Below are 19413 nucleotides of genomic sequence, written 5' to 3'. Positions count from 1 at the left end.
TGTTTGTGGCCTTCTTGGACCTCACAAAAGGCCTTTGATACTGTCAACTGTGAGGGATTATGGAGCGCCCTCCTCCGTTGTGGCTGCCCTCAAAAGTGTGTCACCATCCTCCGCCTGCTCCACGACGACATGCAAGCAGTGATAGAAACATAGAAAATAGGTGCAGGAGTAGGCCATTCGGCCCTTCTAGCCTGCACCGCCATTCAATGAGTTCATGGCTGAACATGCAACTTCAGAACCCCATTCCTGCTTTCTCACCATACCCCTTGATCCCCCTAGTAGCAAGGACTTCATCGAACTCCTTTTTGAATATATTTAGTGAATTGGCCTGACCAACGGATCCACCACAGACCCAATCCACATCCGGACTGGGGTCTAGCAAGGCTGCATCATCGCACCAACGCTCTTCCCGATCTTCCTTGCTGCAATGTTTCATCTCACCCTCAGCAAGCTCCCCACTGGAGTGGAACTAAGCTACAGAACCAATCGGAACCTGTTCAATCTTCGCCTCTCCAGGCTAGATCCAAGGTCGTCGCATCCTCGGTCATTGAACTACAGTATGCGTCTGCGCACACTCGGAGGCCGAACTCCAAGCCATCGTCAACACCCTCACCGAGGCGTACGAAAGCATGGGCCTTACACTAAACATCCGTAAGACAAAGGTCCTCCACCAACTTAACCCCGCCACACAGGACTGTTCCCCCGGTCATCAAAATCCACTGCAAGGCCTTGGACAACGTGGACCATTTTCCATACCCTCGGGAGCCTGTTGTCAGCAAGGGCAGACATCGATGACTAGGTCCAACACCACCTCCAGTTGGCCAGCGCAGCCTTCGGTCGCCTGAGGAAAAGGATGTCTGAAGACCAGGCCCTCAAACCTGGCACCAAGCTTATGGTCTACAGGGCAGTAGTGATACCCGCCCTCCTATATGGCTCAGCGACGTGGACTATATACAGCAGACATCTCAAAACGCTGAAGTATCACCACCAGCGCTGCCTCCGCAAGATCCTGCAAATCCATTGGGAGGGCAGACGCACCAACCTCGGTGTTTGCGCTCATGCTGACAGCCCAAGCATCCACACTCGACTAGCTCTGTTGGGCGGGCCACATTGTTCGCATGCCCGACATGAGACTCCCAAAGCAAGCGCTCTACTCGGAGCTTCAGCACAGCATGCGAGCTCCAGGTGGGCAGAGGAAACGTTTCAAAGGCACCCTCAAAGCCTCCTCGATAAAGTGCAACATCCCCCACCGACACCTGGGAGTCCCGCCCTAAGTGGAGGAAGTGCATCCGGGAGGGCGCTGAGCACCTCGAGTCTCGTCGCCAAGAGCGCGCAGAAAGCAAGCGCAGGCAGCGGAAGGAGCGTGTGGCAAACCAGTCCCACCCTCCCCTTCCCTCAACCACTGTCTGTCCCACCTGTGACAGGGACTGTGGCTCTTGTATTGGACTGTTCAGCCACCCGAGAACTCACTTTGAGAGTGGAAGCAAGTCTTCCTTGATTTCAAGGAACTTCCTATGATGATGAGGTTAATAACTTAGTGAATAACTTACCTAGTTAATACCCTACCAGTAACTTAGTTAATAACTTACCCAAGAATTTAGTTAATAACTTCAAACTATTCATTTAACCATTAGTCAATGCTGCTCATGTTCAACTGGTGATCTGCAATAATAACTGGTGGTTGCAGGTAATTATTAAATGCTGGTTTGATTTTAACTTGTGAGGTACAAGTTAGTAGCTTGCTAGTTTTACTAGTGATCTGTACTAATAACTGGCACTTGCAGGTCATTATTAAATGTTAGCTTGATTTTAACTAAGTGAGGTGCAAGTTAGTGACTTGCTAGTGTAACTAGTGATCTGCACTTTGTTTTAGCCAAGTCAGGTGCAGGTTAGTGGCTTGCTAGTGTAACTAGTGATCCACACTTGGTTTTAGCCAAGTCAGGTGCAGTTTAGTGGCTTGCTAGTGTAACTAGTGATCCGCACTTCAAGTCAAGTGCAGGTTTGCTAATGTAACTAGTGATCCACACTTGGCTTTAACCAAGTCAAGTGCAAGTTTGCTAATGTAACTAGTGATCCCCACTTGGTTTTAAACCAAGTCAAGTGCAGGTTTGCTAGTGTAACTAGTGATCCCCACTTGGTTTTAAACCAAGTCAAATACAGGTTTGCTAGTGTAACTAGTGATCCTCACTTGGTTTTAACCAAGTCAGGTGCAGGTTAGTGGCTTGCTAGTGTAACTACTGATCCATACTTGGTTTTAACCAAGTCAGGTGCAGGTTAGTGGCTTGCTCGTATAACTAGTGATCTGCACTTGGTTTTAACCAAGTCAGGTGCAGGTTAGTGGCTTGCTAGTGTAGCTACTGATCCACACTTGGTTTTAACCAAGTCAGGTGCAGGTTAGTGGCTTGCTCGTGTAACTAGTGATCTGCACTTGGTTTTAACCAAGTCAGGTGCAGGTTAGTGGCTTGCTCGTGTAACTAGTGATCTGCACTTGGTTTTAACCAAGTCAGGTGCAGGTTAGTGGCTTGCTAGTGTAACTAGTGATCCGCACTTGGTTTTAACCAAGTCAGGTGCAGGTTAGTGGCTTGCTAGTGTAACTAGTGATACCCACTTGGTTTTAACCAAGTCAGGTGCAGGTTAGTGGCTTGCTAGTGTAACTAGTGATCCACACTTGGTTTTAACCAAGTCAGGTGCAGGTTAGTGGCTTGCTTGTGTAACTAGTGATCTGCACTTGGTTTTAACCAAGTCTGGTGTAGGTTTGCGAGTGTAGCTAGTGTAACTACTGATCCACACTTGGTTTTAACCAAGTCAGGTGCAGGTTAGTGGCTTGCTCGTGTAACTAGTGATCCGCACTTGGTTTTAACCAAGTCTGGTGTAGGTTTGCGAGTGTAGCTAGTGTAACTAGACAGGGGGCTTTACCTCGTACTCGGTTCCTGCCGCCGGGCTGTGGGTAGCGGCCGCCCTGGCGCTGCGGCTCCGGAGCAGGGGAGGGGGCGGGGGGTTGTTGTTGCGGCGGGGGCTCTGCTGGCTGACCGTTAGCCGGCGGTTGCGGCGTACACTGCGCATGCTGCTCGCGCACTTCTCCACTCTCGCACACCAACCCCACTTGCCCTTACCGCCGAGCCCGCCGTCTAATGGTGTCATGCGGCCGCCCGCCCCTTTTATACAATCCGCCGCGCCCCGCCCTCTCTCTCTGTTGCGTCATCGCCAGCCGGCCAATCCGGGGGGGGGGGAGGATGCGCACGCGGCGGCAAGCGCTCACCTCGCACCTCGACCGTCTCCAGCCCCCCGGCACCAAGCCCGACCGCGGATGGCGTCACGCGGCGGCCGCCCCGCCCCGCCCCCTTTTTTAAAAAATCCAATCCGAAGCCCCGCCCCGCCCCTCTGTTGCGTCATGGCCAATCCGGCCGCGCGCCCAGGGATGGTGACGTACGGTTCGGGGCGAGGTGGCGGTTGGAGGTGCTCTCACGCGGCAAGCCGGTTTTTTTTAAAAAGAAACCGTCGCGTCCGAAGTCCCGCCCCCCCCCCCTCCGTTGCGTCATCGGCAAGCCAGCCAATGCGGCGAGGTAGGAGGCGGAGGGTGGGCGGGGTTTGTGCGCGGTTGACACCGTCGATGACGTCACGGGCGAAACCCGCAAGGCGGCGGCGCCTGTCACTCATCCATGAAGGGGGCGGGGCCAGCTGCTCTGAATGATGGAGCCCACACACAAAATGGAGGTAAGTGTAGGGGGCGGGGGGGGGGGAAAGACCTGCATTTATATAGCGCCTTGCGCCATCCTCACGACACCCCCTGAAGCGTTTCACAGCCAAACGACGCACCTTTTCCCCCCAGAGTGTCGTCACTGTTGTCACAGACTCATCCAGCGGTTGACAGAAGGAGGCCATTCAGTCGGTCAAGCCGCCATCTTGAACCGCTGCAGTCCGCCTGGTGAAGGTGCTCCCACAGTGCTGTTGGGGAGGGGGGGGGGGGTTCCAGCGACCCAGCTGGATTGTGACCCAGCGACGATGAAGGAACGGCCGATATATTTCCAAGTCAGGACGGTGTGTGACTGAGAGGCTAACTTAGCGCCCGCTGCCATGGTCCTTCGAGGGGTTAGAGGTCGCGGGCCTGGGAGATGCTGCCGAAGAAGGCGTTGGCGAGTCGCTGCAGTGTGCATCGTGTAGACGGTGCACACTGCAGCCACGGTGCGCAGTGGTGGTGGAGGGAGTGAATGTCCTAGGGGGAGTGTTTGCTAGTGCTGTTGGGGAGGAGTTAAACTAATATTGCAGGGGGATGGGAACCTATACAGGGAGACAGAGGGAGACAAAAATGAGGCAAAAGCAAAAGACAGAAAGGAGATGAGGAAAAGTGGAGGGCAGAGAAACCCAAGGCAAAGAACAAAAAGGGCCACTGTACAGCAAAATTCTAGAAGGACAAAGGGTGTTAAAAAAGCAAGCATGAAGGCTTTGTGTCTTAATGCAAGGAGTTTCCGCAATAAGGTGGATGAATTAACTGTGCAAATAGATGTTAACAAATATGATGTGATTGGGATTACGGAGACGTGGCTCCAGGATGATCAGGGCTGGGAACTCAACATCCAGGGGTATTCAACATTCAGGAAGGATAGAATAAAAGGAAAAGGAGGTGGGGTAGCATTGCTGGTTAAAGAGGAGATTAATGCAATAGTTAGGAAAGACATTAGCTTGGATGATGTGGAATCTATATGGGTAGAGCTGCAGAACACTAAAGGGCAAAAATCGTTAGTGGGAGTTGTGTACAGACCTCCAAACAGTAATAGTGATGTTGAGGAGGGCATCAAACAGGAAATTAGGAGTGCATGCAATAAAGGTGCAGCAGTTATAATGGGTGACTTTAATATGCACATAGATTGGGCTAGCCAAACTGGAAGCAATACGGTGGAGGAGGATTTCCTGGAATGCATAAGGGATGGTTTTCTAGACCAATATGTCGAGGAACCAACTAGGGGGGAGGCCATCTTAGACTGGGTGTTGTGTAATGAGAGAGGATTAATTAACAATCTCATTGTGCGAGGCCCCTTGGGGAAGAGTGACCATAATATGGTGGAATTCTGCATTAGGATGGAGAATGAAACAGTTAATTCAGAGACCATGGTCCAGAACTTAAAGAAGGGTAACTTTGAAGGTATGAGGCATGAATTGGCTAAGATAGATTGGCTAATGATACTTAAGGGGTTGACTGTGGATGGGCAATGGCAGACATTTAGAGACCGCATGGATGAATTACAACAATTGTACATTCCTGTCTGGCGTAAAAATAAAAAAGGGAAGGTGGATCAACCGTGGCTATCTAGGGAAATCAGGGATAGTATTAAAGCCAAGGAAATGGCATACAAATTGGCCAGAAATAGCAGCGAACCTGGGGACTGGGAGAAATTTAGAACTCAGCAGAGGAGGACAAAGGGTTTGATTAGGGCAGGGAAAATGGAGTACGAGAAGAAGCTTGCAGGGAACATTAAGGCGGATTGCAAAAGTTTCTATAGGTATGTAAAGAGAAAAAGGTTAGTAAAGACAAACGTAGGTCCCCTGCAGTCAGAATCAGGGGAAGTCATAACGGGGAACAAAGAAATGGCAGACCAATTGAACAAGTACTTTGGTTCAGTATTCACTAAGGAGGACACAAACAACCTTCCGGATATAAAAGTGGTCAGAGGGTCTATTAAGGAGGAGGAACTGAGGGAAATCTTTATTAGTCGGGAAATTGTGTTGGGGAAATTGATGTGATTGAAGGCCGATAAATCCCCAGGGCCTGATGGACTGCATCCCAGAGTACTTAAGGAGGTGGCCTTGGAAATAGCGGATGCATTGACAGTCATTTTCCAACATTCCATTGACTCTGGATCAGTTCCTATGGAGTGGAGGGTAGCCAATGTAACCCCACTTTTTAAAAAAGGAGGGAGAGAGAAAGCAGGGAATTATAGACCGGTCAGCCTGACCTCAGTAGTGGGTAAAATGATGGAATCAATTATTAAGGATGTCATAGCAGCGCATTTGGAAAATGGTGACATGATAGGTCCAAGTCAGCATGGATTTGTGAAAGGGAGATCATGCTTGACAAATCTTCTGGAATTTTTTGAGGATGTTTCCAATAAAGTGGACAAAGGAGTACCAGTTGATGTGGTATATTTGGACTTTCAGAAGGCTTTCGACAAGGTCCCACACAGGAGATTAATGTGCAAAGTTAAAGCACATGGGATTGGGGGTAGTGTGCTGACGTGGATTGAGAACTGGTTGTCAGACAGGAAGCAAAGAGTAGGAGTAAATGGGTACTTTTCGGAATGGCAGGCAGTGACTAGTGGGGTACCGCAGGGTTCTGTGCTGGGGCCCCAGCTGTTTACATTGTACATTAATGATTTAGACGAGGGGATTAAATGTAGTATCTCCAAATTTGCGGATGACACTAAGTTGGGTGGCAGTGTGAGCTGCGAGGAGGATGCTATGAGGCTACAGAGTGACTTGGATAGGTTAGGTGAGTGGGCAAATGCGTGGCAGATGAAGTATAATGTGGATAAATGTGAGGTTATCCACTTTGGTGGTAAAAACAGAGAGACAGACTATTATCTGAATGGTGACAGATTAGGAAAAGGGAAGGTGCAACGAGACCTGGGTGTCATGGTACATCAGTCATTGAAGGTTGGCATGCAGGTACAGCAGGCGGTTAAGAAAGCAAATGGCATGTTGGCCTTCATAGCGAGGGGATTTGAGTACAGGGGCAGGGAGGTGTTGCTACAGTTGTACAGGGCCTTGGTGAGGCCACACCTGGAGTATTGTGTACAGTTTTGGTCTCCTAACTTGAGGAAGGACATTCTTGCTATTGAGGGAGTGCAGCGAAGATTCACCAGACTGATTCCCGGGATGGTGGGACTGACCTATCAAGAAAGACTGGATCAACTGGGCTTGTATTCACTGGAGTTCAGAAGAGTGAGAGGGGACCTCATAGAAACGTTTAAAATTCTGACGGGTTTGGACAGGTTGGATGCAGGAAGAATGTTCCCAATGTTGGGGAAGTCCAGAACCAGGGGTCACAGTCTAAGGATAAGGGGTAAGCCATTTAGGACCGAGATAAGGAGAAACTTCTTCACCCAGAGAGTGGTGAACCTGTGGAATTCTCTACCACAGGAAGTAGTTGAGGCCAATTCACTAAATATATTCAAAAGGGAGTTAGATGAAGTCCTTACTACTCGGGGGATCAAGGGGTATGGCGTGAAAGCAGGAAGTGGGTACTGAAGTTTCATGTTCAGCCATGAACTCATTGAATGGCGGTGCAGGCTAGAAGGGCTGAATGGCCTGCTCCTGCACCTATTTTCTATGTTTCTATGAATGTTGAAGGTGGTGCCCATCAAGCGGGGCTGCTTTGTCCTGTGCACAGTTCTGGTCCCCATTTTACAAAATGGACATAGAGGCACCGGAATTGCAAGGTACTGCAAGGTTACGGCTATCAGGAAAGACTAAACAGGCTGGGGTCTTTAAAATTCTGAAAGGGTTTGATAGGGTACACGCAGTGAAGCTGTTTCCACTTGTAGGGGTGTCCAAAACTAGAGGTCATACATATAAGATAGTCACTCATAAATCCAATAAGGAATTCAGGAGAAACTTCTTTACCCAGAGAGTGGTGAGAATGTGCTACCACAAGGAGTGGTTGAGGCGAACAACGTAGATGCGTTTAAGGGGAAGCTGGATAAACACATGAGGGAGAAAGGGATAGAAGGTAATGTTGGTGAAGTGAGATGAAGAGGGCTGGGAGCTCGTGTCGAGCATAAACGCCAGCACAGACCAGTTGGGCCGAATGGCCTCTTTCTGTGCTGTAGACTCGGAAGTCAATCGTCAACACTCAGGGTAGATTAAACCAATCGCCACTGCTCCTCTTGGGTGCTAACCAAGCAGGAGCGCAGAAAGCCTACTCAATTTTTGGGCGCGAGGATGCCGGCCTCTATCAAGAGGGGAAAGAAAACCTTGTGGAAATTTCAGTTAAAAAATTTTAATTTCACCACTTACCTTGCTCTCCGGACACTACTGCCCCGGGATCATCGATAGACCGACTGCTTTCCCTGTCGGAACATAAGAATATAAGAACATAAGAAATAGGAGCAGGAGTCGGCCATTCGGCCCCTCGAGCCTTCAATAAGATCATGGCTGATCTGACCATGGACTCAGCTCCACTTCCCCGCCCGCTCCCCATAACCCTTTACTCCCTTATCGCTCAAAAATCTTGTCTGGGGCAGAGAATTCCACAGATTTGCAACCCTCTGAGAGAAGAAATTCCTCCTCATCTCAGTTTTAAATGAGCGGCCGCTTATTCTGAGACCAGGAGCTAGAACGTCCACTTTTTTTGCCTGCTTAACAACCCACTTAACGCCCATTTAACCGCTGAAATGACGTATGACGCCTAGATATCGCCCATTTTGGCCCAAAATGGGCACTGACAGGGTTTTTTAGGAGACTTATCGCCGAGCGTTATTTTCCCCATGTGTTTAACGCCGAGAAAAAAATGACCCTCCCGCCCGCTTTTTTGGGGCGGAATAAGCAGAAAGGGCGATTTCAATGCCCATATTATCGGCCAGCGCTACTTTCCTCAAGGACTTAACGCCGAGATTCAATAATTATGTCCGGCGACTGTTTTTTGTCGTAAAGAGCATATTTACCCAAACTAGTGGCCATGGAGATCGGCCACCGTCAATTTCACCACCTTGCACACATGTCGGCCAGAATATCGCCCGTTCAAAAAAAACGCCCACAAAAAGTGCAACTAACCGGGACGGACGCCAACGGGGTGGCTGGCATTTGTTAAATCCCACTCTTACGTGAGGAGCTGATATTGGAAAGATTTGCCTGAAAGAGCGCTGATGTGCGTGACAACGCTGACACACTGCTGTGTGTGTGCAACTCAGACATCAAAGGTGCCCCTCACCTTGGTGCCAGTTAACGTTTACGTTGATTGATGTAAAGTTGTATTTAACCCTTTCACGGTAAGGAATCACCGGTGTGCAACGGTCCAGCTATCTGAGACAATGCGCAACAAGGTTATGTTCAATAACAAAAAGTTTAATACCAACGTTGGTCTGGAATCATAAGTGACACAGCCAATAACACCCGACGCCCGCCCACATCCCACTTTTTCCACCATTGACATAAATCACATGGTCAACATGTCCGGCAACACAGAATACAAAGGCAAAGCAGGAGCGTGGTCCCCAGCTCCCATACATTACAACAAATTGCAAACACCCAGATGGAGATATAACACAACCATCACCCGCGCACGTGCAACTCACTTTCCTTCCCCCCTCCCCTTCTTCTCCCCACCTCTACCCCTTCCCCTCCTCGCTCCATGGCGCCTGGCCGAGGAGCTCCTCAGGCGGTGCCTCATTGGCGAGGGGGGGGGAGGGGGATGAAGGCAGATGCGATGGGTGCATGGGTATGGGGGGGGGGTTGCCGAGGGGGCTAAATTCTCTGCTGCAGAAGCAAGATCTTGCTCTCATCTGTCATTCTCAGTAGAAACATAGAAAATAGGTGCAGGAGTAGGCCATTCGGCCCTTCTAGCCTGCACCGCCATTCAATGAGTTCATGGCTGAACATTCAACTTCAGTACCCCATTCCTGCTTTCTCGCCATACCCCTTGATCCCCCTAGTAGTAAGGACTTCATCTAACTCCTTTTTGAATATATTTAGTGAATTGGCCTCAACAACTTTCTGTGGTAGAGAATTCCACAGGTTCACCACTCTCTGGGTGAAGAAGTTTCTCCTCATCTCGGTCCTAAATGGCTTACCCCTTATCCTTAGACTGTGACCCCTGGTTCTGGACTTCCCCAACATTGGGAACATTCTTCCTGCATCTAACCTGTCTAACCCCGTCAGAATTTTAAACGTTTCTATGAGGTCCCCTCTCATTCTTCTGAACTCCAGTGAATACAAGCCCAGTTGATCCAGTCTTTCTTGATAGGTCAGTCCCGCCATACCGGGAATCAGTCTGGTGAACCTTCGCTGCACTCCCTCAATAGTAAGAATGTCCTTCCTCAGGTTAGGAGACCAAAACTGTACACAATACTCCAGGTGTGGCCTCACCAAGGCCCTGTACAACTGTAGCAACACCTCCCTGCCCCTGTACTCAAATCCCCTCGCTATGAAGGCCAACATGCCATTTGCTTTCTTAACCGCCTGCTGTACCTGCATACCAACCTTCAATGACTGATGTACCATGACACCCAGGTCTCGTTGCACCTCCCCTTTTCCTAATCTGTCACCATTCAGATAATAGTCTGTCTCTCTGTTTTTACCACTAAAGTGGATAACCTCACATTTATCCACATTATACTTCATCTGCCATGCATTTGTCCACTCACCTAACCTGTCCAAGTCGCTCTGCAGCCTCATAGCATCCTCCTCGCAGCTCACACTGCCACCCAACTTAGTGTCATCCGCAAATTTGGAGATACTACATTTAATCCCCTCGTCTAAATCATTAATGTACAGTGTAAACAGCTGGGGCCCCAGCACAGACTCTTGCGGTACCTCACTAGTCACTGCCTGCCATTCTGAAAAGTCCCCATTTACTCCTACTCTTTGCTTCCTGTCTGACAACCAGTTCTCAATCCATGTCAGCACACTACCCCCAATCCCATGTGCTTTAACTTTGCACATTAATCTCTTGTGTGAGACCTTGTCGAAAGCCTTCTGAAAGTCCAAATATACCACATCAACTGGTTCTCCCTTGTCCACTTTACTGGAAACATCCTCAAAAAATTCCAGAAGATTTGTCAAGCATGATTTCCCTTTCACAAATCCATGCTGACTTGGACCTATCATGTCACCTCTTTCCAAATGCACTGCTATGACATCCTTAATAATTGATTCCATCATTTTACCCACTACCGATGTCAGGCTGACCAGTCTATAATTCCCTGTTTTCTCTCCCTCCTTTTTTAAAAAGTGGGGTTACATTGGCTACCCTCCACTCCATAGGAACTGATCCAGAGTCAATGAAATGTTGGAAAATGATGGTCAATGCATCCGCTATTTCCAAGGCCACCTCCTTAAGTACTCTGGGATGCAGTCCATCAGGCCCTGGGGATTTATCGGCCTTCAATCCCATCAATTTCCCCAACACAATTTCCCGACCAATAAGGATTTCCCTCAGTTCCTCCTCCTTACTCGATCCTCTGACCCCTTTTATATCCGGAAGGTTGTTTGTGTCCTCCTTAGTGAATACCGAACCAAAGTACTTGTTCAATTGGTCCGCCATTGCTTTGTTCCCCGTTATGACTCAGAGGTGGTGGTGCGGAACCTAGGGGTGGAGTGCCGTGCTCGGGGATCACTGGGAGCCCTCTGCCACCACTTCTCCTGGCTACCAGCTCCAGGGCCTCCTCCATCTTTTCCATGTTGTATATTATTTGTTGGACAAAAACTCGGTGCCAGCTATGTTCTTGGTGCTCAGTAGGCGAATCTCCCTCGTGCCTCCCACAACAGCCAGACAAGCACACACCACAGCCACACACGCTTTCAGTGCCTCTGAGCTCCCTCTCTGTCTCCTCTTCTGCGTATGTCACAATTGTTATATATGAATAAAGAGTCTGACTGGATACTGTGAGCTCAAAGTAAAGTGTGACCGTCGTCTTTTATTGCAGGTCTTCAGAGTGCCTCTCCAGCCTGTGAGGCCTCCTTAAATACCTGTGCTCCCAAGGGATTGTGGGATCCCTTGGGACTCCAGGGGATGAGCCCTCTGGTGGCTGTGCAAGGTATATACAAGTTTACATATATAACAACACTCCCCCCACCCCCAAAGTCAACAGTATAACTACTTACAATGTGAATCGATCTGGGGCCCTTCTTGCCCTGGTTGATCTTCTCGGTGCAAATGCTGGTTTTGGTGAATCGTTTGTCGGGCCCTCACTGGGCTGCTGTGCAGCTGGGCTGCCTGGTATGTTGGGCCCTGCGGGGATGCTGTGGATGATGGGTTCTGCTTCGTGGTCAACCGTGGTGCCGGTTGCCACTGGTGTGTATGTTGGGGGATCAAAAAAGGTAGGGTCCAAGGTGGGTTGCTCAGGGTAGTCTGTGAATCTGAGTTTGATTTGGTCCAAGTGTTTCCGGTGAATGAGTCCATTTGAAAGTTTGACCTGAAACACCCTGCTCCCCTCTTTGGCCACAATAGTGCCGGGAAGCCACTTGGGACCTTGTCCATAATTCAATATAAATACAGGATCATTGATTTCAATCTTGCGTGACACATTTGCGCTATCATGAAATGTACTTTGTTGAAGCCGCCTGCTCTCTACCTGTTCATGTAGATCAGGGTGAACTAACGAGAGCCTTGTCTTAAGTTCCCTTTTCATGAGCAGTTCAGCAGGTGGGATCCCAGTGAGTGAGTGGGGTCTCGTGCGGTAGCTAAGCAGGACTCAGGATAGGTGAGTCTGCAGTGAGCCTTCAGTTACCCTCTTCAAGCCCTGCTTGATAGTTTGCACTGCTCTCTCTGCCTGACCATTGGATGTTGGTTTTAACGGGACAGATGTAACATGTTTGATCCCATTACGGGTCATGAACTCTTTGAACTCGGCACTGGTAAAACATGGCCCATTGTCATTCACAAGGACATCAGGTAGTCCGTGCAAACATGGCCCGCAGGCTTTCAGTGGTGGCAGCGGATGTGCTTGCCGACATTATCTCACATTCAATCCATTTGGAGTATGCATCTACAACCACAAGGAACATTTTACCCAAAAACGGGCCTGCATAGTCGACATGGACCTTGGACCACGGTTTGGAGGGCAAGGACCATAAACTTAGTGGCGCCTCCCTGGGTGCATTGCTTAACTGTGAGCATGTGTTACATCTGTGAATGCAGGACTCTAAGTCCGCATCGATACTGGGCCATCACACATGGGATCTGGCTATCGCTTTCATCGTTACAATGCCTGGGTGGATACTATGGAGGTCACTGATGAAGGGGTCTCTGCCCTTCTTGGGGACCACTACCCGATTGCCCCACAGAAGGCAGTCTGCCTGGATAGACATTTCATCTTTGCGCCGCTGGTACGGCTTTATCTCTTCCTGCATTTCCACTGGGACACAGGACCAGCTCCCATGAAGCACACAATTTTTTATTAGGGACAGTAAGCGGTCCTGGCTCGCCCAGATTCTAATCTGTCGGGCTGTGACGGGTGATTGCTCACTCTCGAATGCTTCCATAACTATGACTAAAACTGCGGGCTGCGCCATTTCCACCCCCGTGGTGGGCAATGGCAGCCTACTGAGAGCATCGGCGCAGTTTTCTGTGCCTGGCCTGTGGCGGATGGCGGACAACGTGAGTGCCCATCTCTGGATGTGGGCCGATGCATTCGTATTTATCCCCTTACTCTCAGAAAACAGGGATATTAGTGGCTTATGGTCAGTTTCCAATTCAAATTTTAGCCCAAACAGATATTGATGCATTTTCTTTACCCCGTAGACACACGCTATTGCTTCTTTTTTAATCGTGCTGTAGGCTCTCTCTGCCTTAGACAGACTTCTGGATGCATAAGCAACCGGTTGCAATTTCTCAGATTCATTAGCTTGTTGCAATACACACCCGACACAGTATGATGATGCATCACATGCTAGTACCAAACGCTTACATGGATCATACAACACAAGCAATTTGTTTGAGTGTAACAATTTTCCAGCTTTTACAAAGACATTTTCTTGGCTTTTACCCCATACCCATTCGTCACCTTTACGCATTAAAGCATGCAGTGGTTCTAACAGTGTGCTAAGACCCGGTAAGAAGTTACCAAAGTAGTTCAGGAGTCCTAGAAACGACCGCAGCTCCGTCACATTCCGTGGTCTCATTGCATTCTTGATTTCCTCCGTCTTCGAATCAGTGGGCCTGATGCTGTCCGCTGCGATTCTTCTCCCCAGGAACTCCACTTCAGGCACCAGGAAAACGCACTTTGAGCGTTTCAACCTGAGCCCCACACGATTGAGCTGACTAAGAACCTCCTCCAGGTTCTGCAGGTGCTCGACTGTGTCCCGACGTGTAACCAAGATGTCGTCCTGGAAGACCACGGTGCGCAGGACCGACTTCAGTAAGCTTTCCATGCTTCTCGGGAATATCGCCGCAGCTGATCGAATTCCAAACGGGCATCTGTTATAAATGAAGAGACCTTTGTGCGTGTTGATGCAGTTGAGGCCCTTCAATGATTCCTCCAGCTCCTGCGTCATGTAGGCCGAGGTCAAGTCCAGCTTCGTGAACGTCTTTCCTCCCGCCAGTGTAGCAAAAATGTCGTCAGTTACTTCGATAGTTACTTTGTAATCACCACAGATTCTGACGGTGCCGCCTCCCTTAATATAGAAACATAGAAAACAGGTGCAGGAGTAGGCCATTCGGCCCTTCGAGCCTGCACCACCATTCAATGAGTTCATGGCTGAACATGCAACTTCAGTACCCCATTCCTGCTTTCTCGCCATACCCCTTGATCCCCCGAGTAGTAAGGACTACATCTAACTCCTTTTTGAATATATTTAGTGAATTGGCCTCAACAACTTTCTGTGGTAGAGAATTCCACAGATTCACCACTCTCTGGGTGAAGAAGTTTCTCCTCATCTCGGTCCTAAATGGCTTACCTCTTATCCTTAGACTGTGATCCCTGGTTCTGGACTTCCCCAACATTGGGAACATTCTTCCTGCATCTAACCTGTCTAAACCCGTCAGAATTTTAAACGTTTCTATGAGATCCCCTCTCATTCTTCTGAACTCCAGTGAAAACAAGCCCAGTTGATCCAGTCTTTCTTGATATGTCAGTCCCGCCATCCCGGGAATCAGCCTGGTGAACCTTCGCTGCACTCCCTCAATAGCAAGAATGTCCTTCCTCAAGTTAGGAGACCAAAACTGAACACAATACTCCAGGTGTGGCCTCACCAAGGCCCTGTACAACTGTAGTTAAGGATTGGAACAATCGGACTGGCCCACTCGTTGAATTCGATCGGCGAAATGATGCCCTCTTGTTGCAGCTGGTCCAGCTCGATCTCCACCCTTTCTCTCATCATGTACGGTACTGCTCTCGCCTTGTGATGGATGGGTCGTGCCCCTGGAATTAGGTGGATCTGCACTTTTGCTCCTTAGAACTTCCCGATGCTTGGTTTGAACAGCGAAGGGAACTTGTTTAAGACCTGTGCACACGAAGTGTCGTCAGCGGATGAGAGCGCTCGGACGTCGTCCCAGTTCCAGCGTATCGTTCCCAGCTAGCTCCTGCCGAGCAATGTGGGACCATCGCCCGGTACCACCCAGAATGGTAGCTTGTGCACCGCTCCATCGTAGGAGACCTTTACAGTAGCACTGCCGATTACGGGAATCAGTTCCTTTGTGTAAGTTCTCAATTTCGTGTGAATGGGGGACAGGACTGGCCTTGAGGTCTTGCTGCACCACAATTTTTCAAAAGTCTTTTTGCTCATAATGGACTAGCTCGCACCCGTGTCCAGCCCCATTGACACTGGGAGTCCATTTAATTCAACCGTCAGCATTATTGGGGGACACTTTGTGGTAAATGTGTGCACCCCGTATACCTCTGCCTCCTTGGTCTGAGGCTCTGGTTCGTCGTGATCTGCCGTGGATCTGTCCTCTGCAACATAGTGGTTTGCAGGATTAACAAGGTTTGCAGCTCGCCTGCACATACATTGGAGGTGTCCCATTGTTCCACAGCCCTTGCAAACGTACCATTTGAAGTGGCATGAACGGAAACGGTGATCACCCCCGCAGTGCCAACAAGGTGTTAATGGCCTTGCATTCATCACCCTTGATGGTGGACTCTGAGACATCTGCGGATGTGCAGCTGCAGGCATGTGGGGCCTGCTCTATATGTTGCGATTTGAAAACAACATCACTTTGTTCACAGTACTTGTAGCAGCACTCGAGTGCTGAGAGATTTGCTTAGTATTGTCACTGGTGGCAAAGAACGCCTGGGCTATCGCTATGGCCTTACTCAAGGTTGGGGTCTCTACAGTCAAAAGATTGCGAAGTATCACTTCATGGCCAATGCCAAGTACGAAAAAGTTTCTGAGCATGTGCTCCAAATGTCCTTCAAATTCGCAAGGTGTCGTAGCTTGGCGACATAACTCACCACTTCCTGGCCTTCAGACCTTTTGTAGGTGTAGAACCGGTACCTCGCCATCAGAATGCTTTCCTTCAGGTTCCGATGCTCCTGGACCAGTGTGCACAAATCATCGTATGTGGGTTTTTGCTGGAGCAAGCAGATTTTTCATGAGGCCATACGTTGGTGCCCCGCAGACGGTGAGCAGAATCGCTCTTCGTTTGGCCGCGTTCGCTTCTCCTTCCAGTTCGTTGGCCACGAAGTATTGGTCGAGTCGGTCCACGAAGGTTTCCCAATCATCTCCCTCCGAAAATTTCTCCAGGATGCCCACTGTTCTCTGCATCGTTGGGTTCATCATCTGTATCTCGTCGCCAGTTGTTATATATGAATAAAAAGTCTGACTGGATACTGTGAGCTCAAAGTAAAGTGTGACCGTAGCCTTTTATTGCAGGTCTCCAGAGTGCCTCTCCAGTCTGTGAGTCCTCCTTAAGTACCTGTGCTCCCAAGGGATTGTGGGATCCCTTGGGACTCCCAATAGATGAGCCCTCTGGTGGCTGTACAAGGTATATACAAGTTTACATACATAACAATGATGACCCTTGGCCTGAGTTATGAGAATTGAGCGTTGCCATGACGTTGCTAAGGACAGCCACACTTTACGGCAGAAGGTCAAAAAAATGTAATGGTGCCGCCCATTTGATATCGCTCGCGGTAACGCCCATTTTCAAAAATGTAAACTAGGTGTTTTAAGAATGGGCGAGAAGTCGGCGATCTGAAAACCCTTTTTTACCGCCCACGCCGGAAATAACACCCATTTTTGGGCAATAACCTCATAAGTGGAGGTTCTAGCCCTATGTCCCCTAGTTTTAGTTTCCCCCACGAGTGGAAAGATCCTCTCTGCATCCACCTTGTCAAGCCCCCTCATTATCTTATATGTTTCGATAAGATCGCCTCTCAACCTCCTCAACCTTTCCTCATAAGTCAACCCCCTCATCTCCGGAATCAACCGAGTGAACCTTCTGTGAACTGCCTCCAAAGCAAGTATATCCTTCCTTAAATACGGAAGAAGCGCCAGGCGCTATGGCAGGCGAAAGCAGTCAAGTTCGCGATCGCGGCGCTATGGGAGCGTTGCACAATCAGTGACATCACCCGGTGGGCGGGGCCAGTGAGCGCAGCGCAAACTGTCAGCGTCGCCTCTAAACCTTCACTGAAGTTCGCGGCAGGCGCTGACAGATTGGCGCTCGGGAGGGAAGCGCCCTTGACTGAACGCACATCGCCCTGCGAGCATCTTTAGCTAATCCAGAGGTTTACCGAAACCGAAAGGGATTCCACTCCATGAACGTACAGATCGCCTGCGATCATACACAGCGCATCATGGCAGTCAGTGCCCAATATCCAGGGAGCATCCATGATGCTTTCATCTTGCACGAGAGCAGTGTCTCAGGCATGTTCCAGCCTCAACCACAAGGCCAGAGCTGGATGCTAGGGGACAAAGGTTACGGCCTCGCCACCTGGCTCTTGATCCCCCTTCCCCCCACTCTGGAACCCAGAGACAGAAGCCAAGCATCGTTATAATGAGAGCCATGCAGCCACACGCAACATCGTCGAACAGACAATTGGAGTGCTCACGCAGCACTTCCGATGCCTGCACCACTCTGGAGGCTGCCTGCAATACGCCCCTCAGCATGAGTTCATTGTGTGCTGCATGCTGCACAACTTAGCCATCATGAGGGGACAGGAATTGCCGATGGGGATTGCAGAACCACCTCAGGAGAGAGGGGGGGGGGGGGGAAGGCGGGGGGAGGAGGACCAGGAGAAGCAAGATGAGGAAGAGGAGCCTGGCGAGGAACCCATGCCACCACCACCACCGCTACAACCACAACCACAGAGAAGGCCTCGTGGAACTTTCGCCGCTGCAGAAGCCTTACGTCGGTAGCTCATAATTGAACGCTTTGCTTGAAGAGTGAACGGCAGGTTTGACCGTTGCCTGCCCACTCTATCCCACGACGTTGACTATTCCCCTTCTCATTCTGCACATGAGACACTACACAGGAATGGTTAAGGTGAACAAAATAATTTATTAAACATTGTAAACTTTGTCAACTTTATAAATGTAATTGTGAAACTTTAATAACATTTATAAAACACTGCAAACTTTGACAACTTTGTAAACGTAATTGTGAAACTTTAATTACATTTATAAAACACTGTAAACTTTGACAACTTTGTAAACATAATTGTGAAACTTTAATAAAATATCATAAATTAGCTGCATCCAATTATTGTATCTGTAAGCACTCTGGTAATGACTCCACGAGGTAAGGTATTGCACTTGAACTGTGGTGACCTCTGCAGTCAGAATCAGGGGAAGTCATAACAGGGAACAAAGAAATGGCGGACCAATTGAACAAGTACTTTGGTTCGGTATTCACGAAGGAGGACACGAACAACCTTCCGGTTATAAAAGGGGTCGGGGGGTCTAGTAAGGAGGAGGAACTGAGGGAAATCCTTATTAGCCGGGAAATTGTGTTGGGGAAATTGATGGGATTGAAGGCCGATAAATCCCCAGGGCCTGATGGACTGCATCCCAGAGTACTTAAGGAGGTGGCCTTGGAAATAGTGGATGCGTTGACAGTCATTTTCCAACATTCCATTGACTCTGGATCAGTTCCTATGGAGTGGAGGGTAGCCAATGTAACCCCACTTTTTAAAAAAGGAGGGAGAGAGAAAACAGGGAATTATAGACTGGTCAGCCTGACATCGGTAGTGGGTAAAATGATGGAATCAATTATTAAGGATGTCATAGCAGTGCATTTGGAAAGAGGTGACATGATAGGTCCAAGTCAGCATGGATTTGTGAAAGGGAAATCATGCTTGACAAATCTTCTGGAAATTTTTGAGGATGTTTCCAGTAGAGTGGATAAGGGAGAACCAGTTGATGTGGTATATTTGGACTTTCAGAAGGCGTTCGACAAGGTCCCACACAAGAGATTGATGTGCAAAGTTAGAGCACATGGGATTGGGGGTAGTGTACTGACATGGATTGAGAACTGGTTGTCAGACAGGAAGCAAAGAGTAGGAGTAAATGGGTACTTTTCAGAATGGCAGGCAGTGACTAGTGGGGTACCGCAAGGTTCTGTGCTGGGGCCCCAGCTGTTCACACTGTACATTAATGATTTAGATGAGGGGATTAAATGTAGTATCTCCAAATTTGCGGATGACACTAAGTTGGGTGGCAGTGTGAGCTGCGAGGAGGATGCTGTGAGGCTGCAGAGCGACTTGGATAGGTTAGGTGAGTGGGCAAATGCATGGCAGATGAAGTATAATGTGGATAAATGTGAGG

At 49.1% G+C, this 19413-nt stretch overlaps 1 protein-coding gene and 1 long non-coding RNA gene across 3 annotated transcripts in view; one reads left to right on the top strand and one right to left on the bottom strand.

Moving 5' to 3' along the window:
- The window catches only part of LOC139235601 (polycomb group protein Pc), a 67593-nt gene extending 64437 nt beyond the window's left edge, over nucleotides 1-3156 (bottom strand). For both annotated transcript variants that reach the window (XM_070866633.1, XM_070866634.1), the window contains exon 1: nucleotides 2917-3156. In XM_070866633.1, coding sequence (XP_070722734.1) covers nucleotides 2917-3141 — 225 coding nt within the window. In that variant the 5' untranslated portion in view covers nucleotides 3142-3156. The remainder of the gene's footprint in view (nucleotides 1-2916) is intronic.
- Nucleotides 3157-3624: 468 nt separating this feature from the next.
- Nucleotides 3625-19413, top strand: part of LOC139235600 (uncharacterized) — a 33640-nt gene continuing 17851 nt past the window's right edge. Inside the window, exon 1 of the long non-coding RNA XR_011588480.1 lies at nucleotides 3625-3714. This is a non-coding gene — a long non-coding RNA (uncharacterized lncRNA). The remainder of the gene's footprint in view (nucleotides 3715-19413) is intronic.

The sequence above is a fragment of the Pristiophorus japonicus genome, chromosome 23, assembly GCF_044704955.1.
Source record: "Pristiophorus japonicus isolate sPriJap1 chromosome 23, sPriJap1.hap1, whole genome shotgun sequence".
In the NCBI taxonomy this organism is placed as follows: domain Eukaryota; kingdom Metazoa; phylum Chordata; class Chondrichthyes; family Pristiophoridae; genus Pristiophorus; species Pristiophorus japonicus.
The sequence above is the reverse complement of the archived record's forward strand: the minus strand, read 5'-3'. Positions and strand labels throughout refer to the sequence as shown.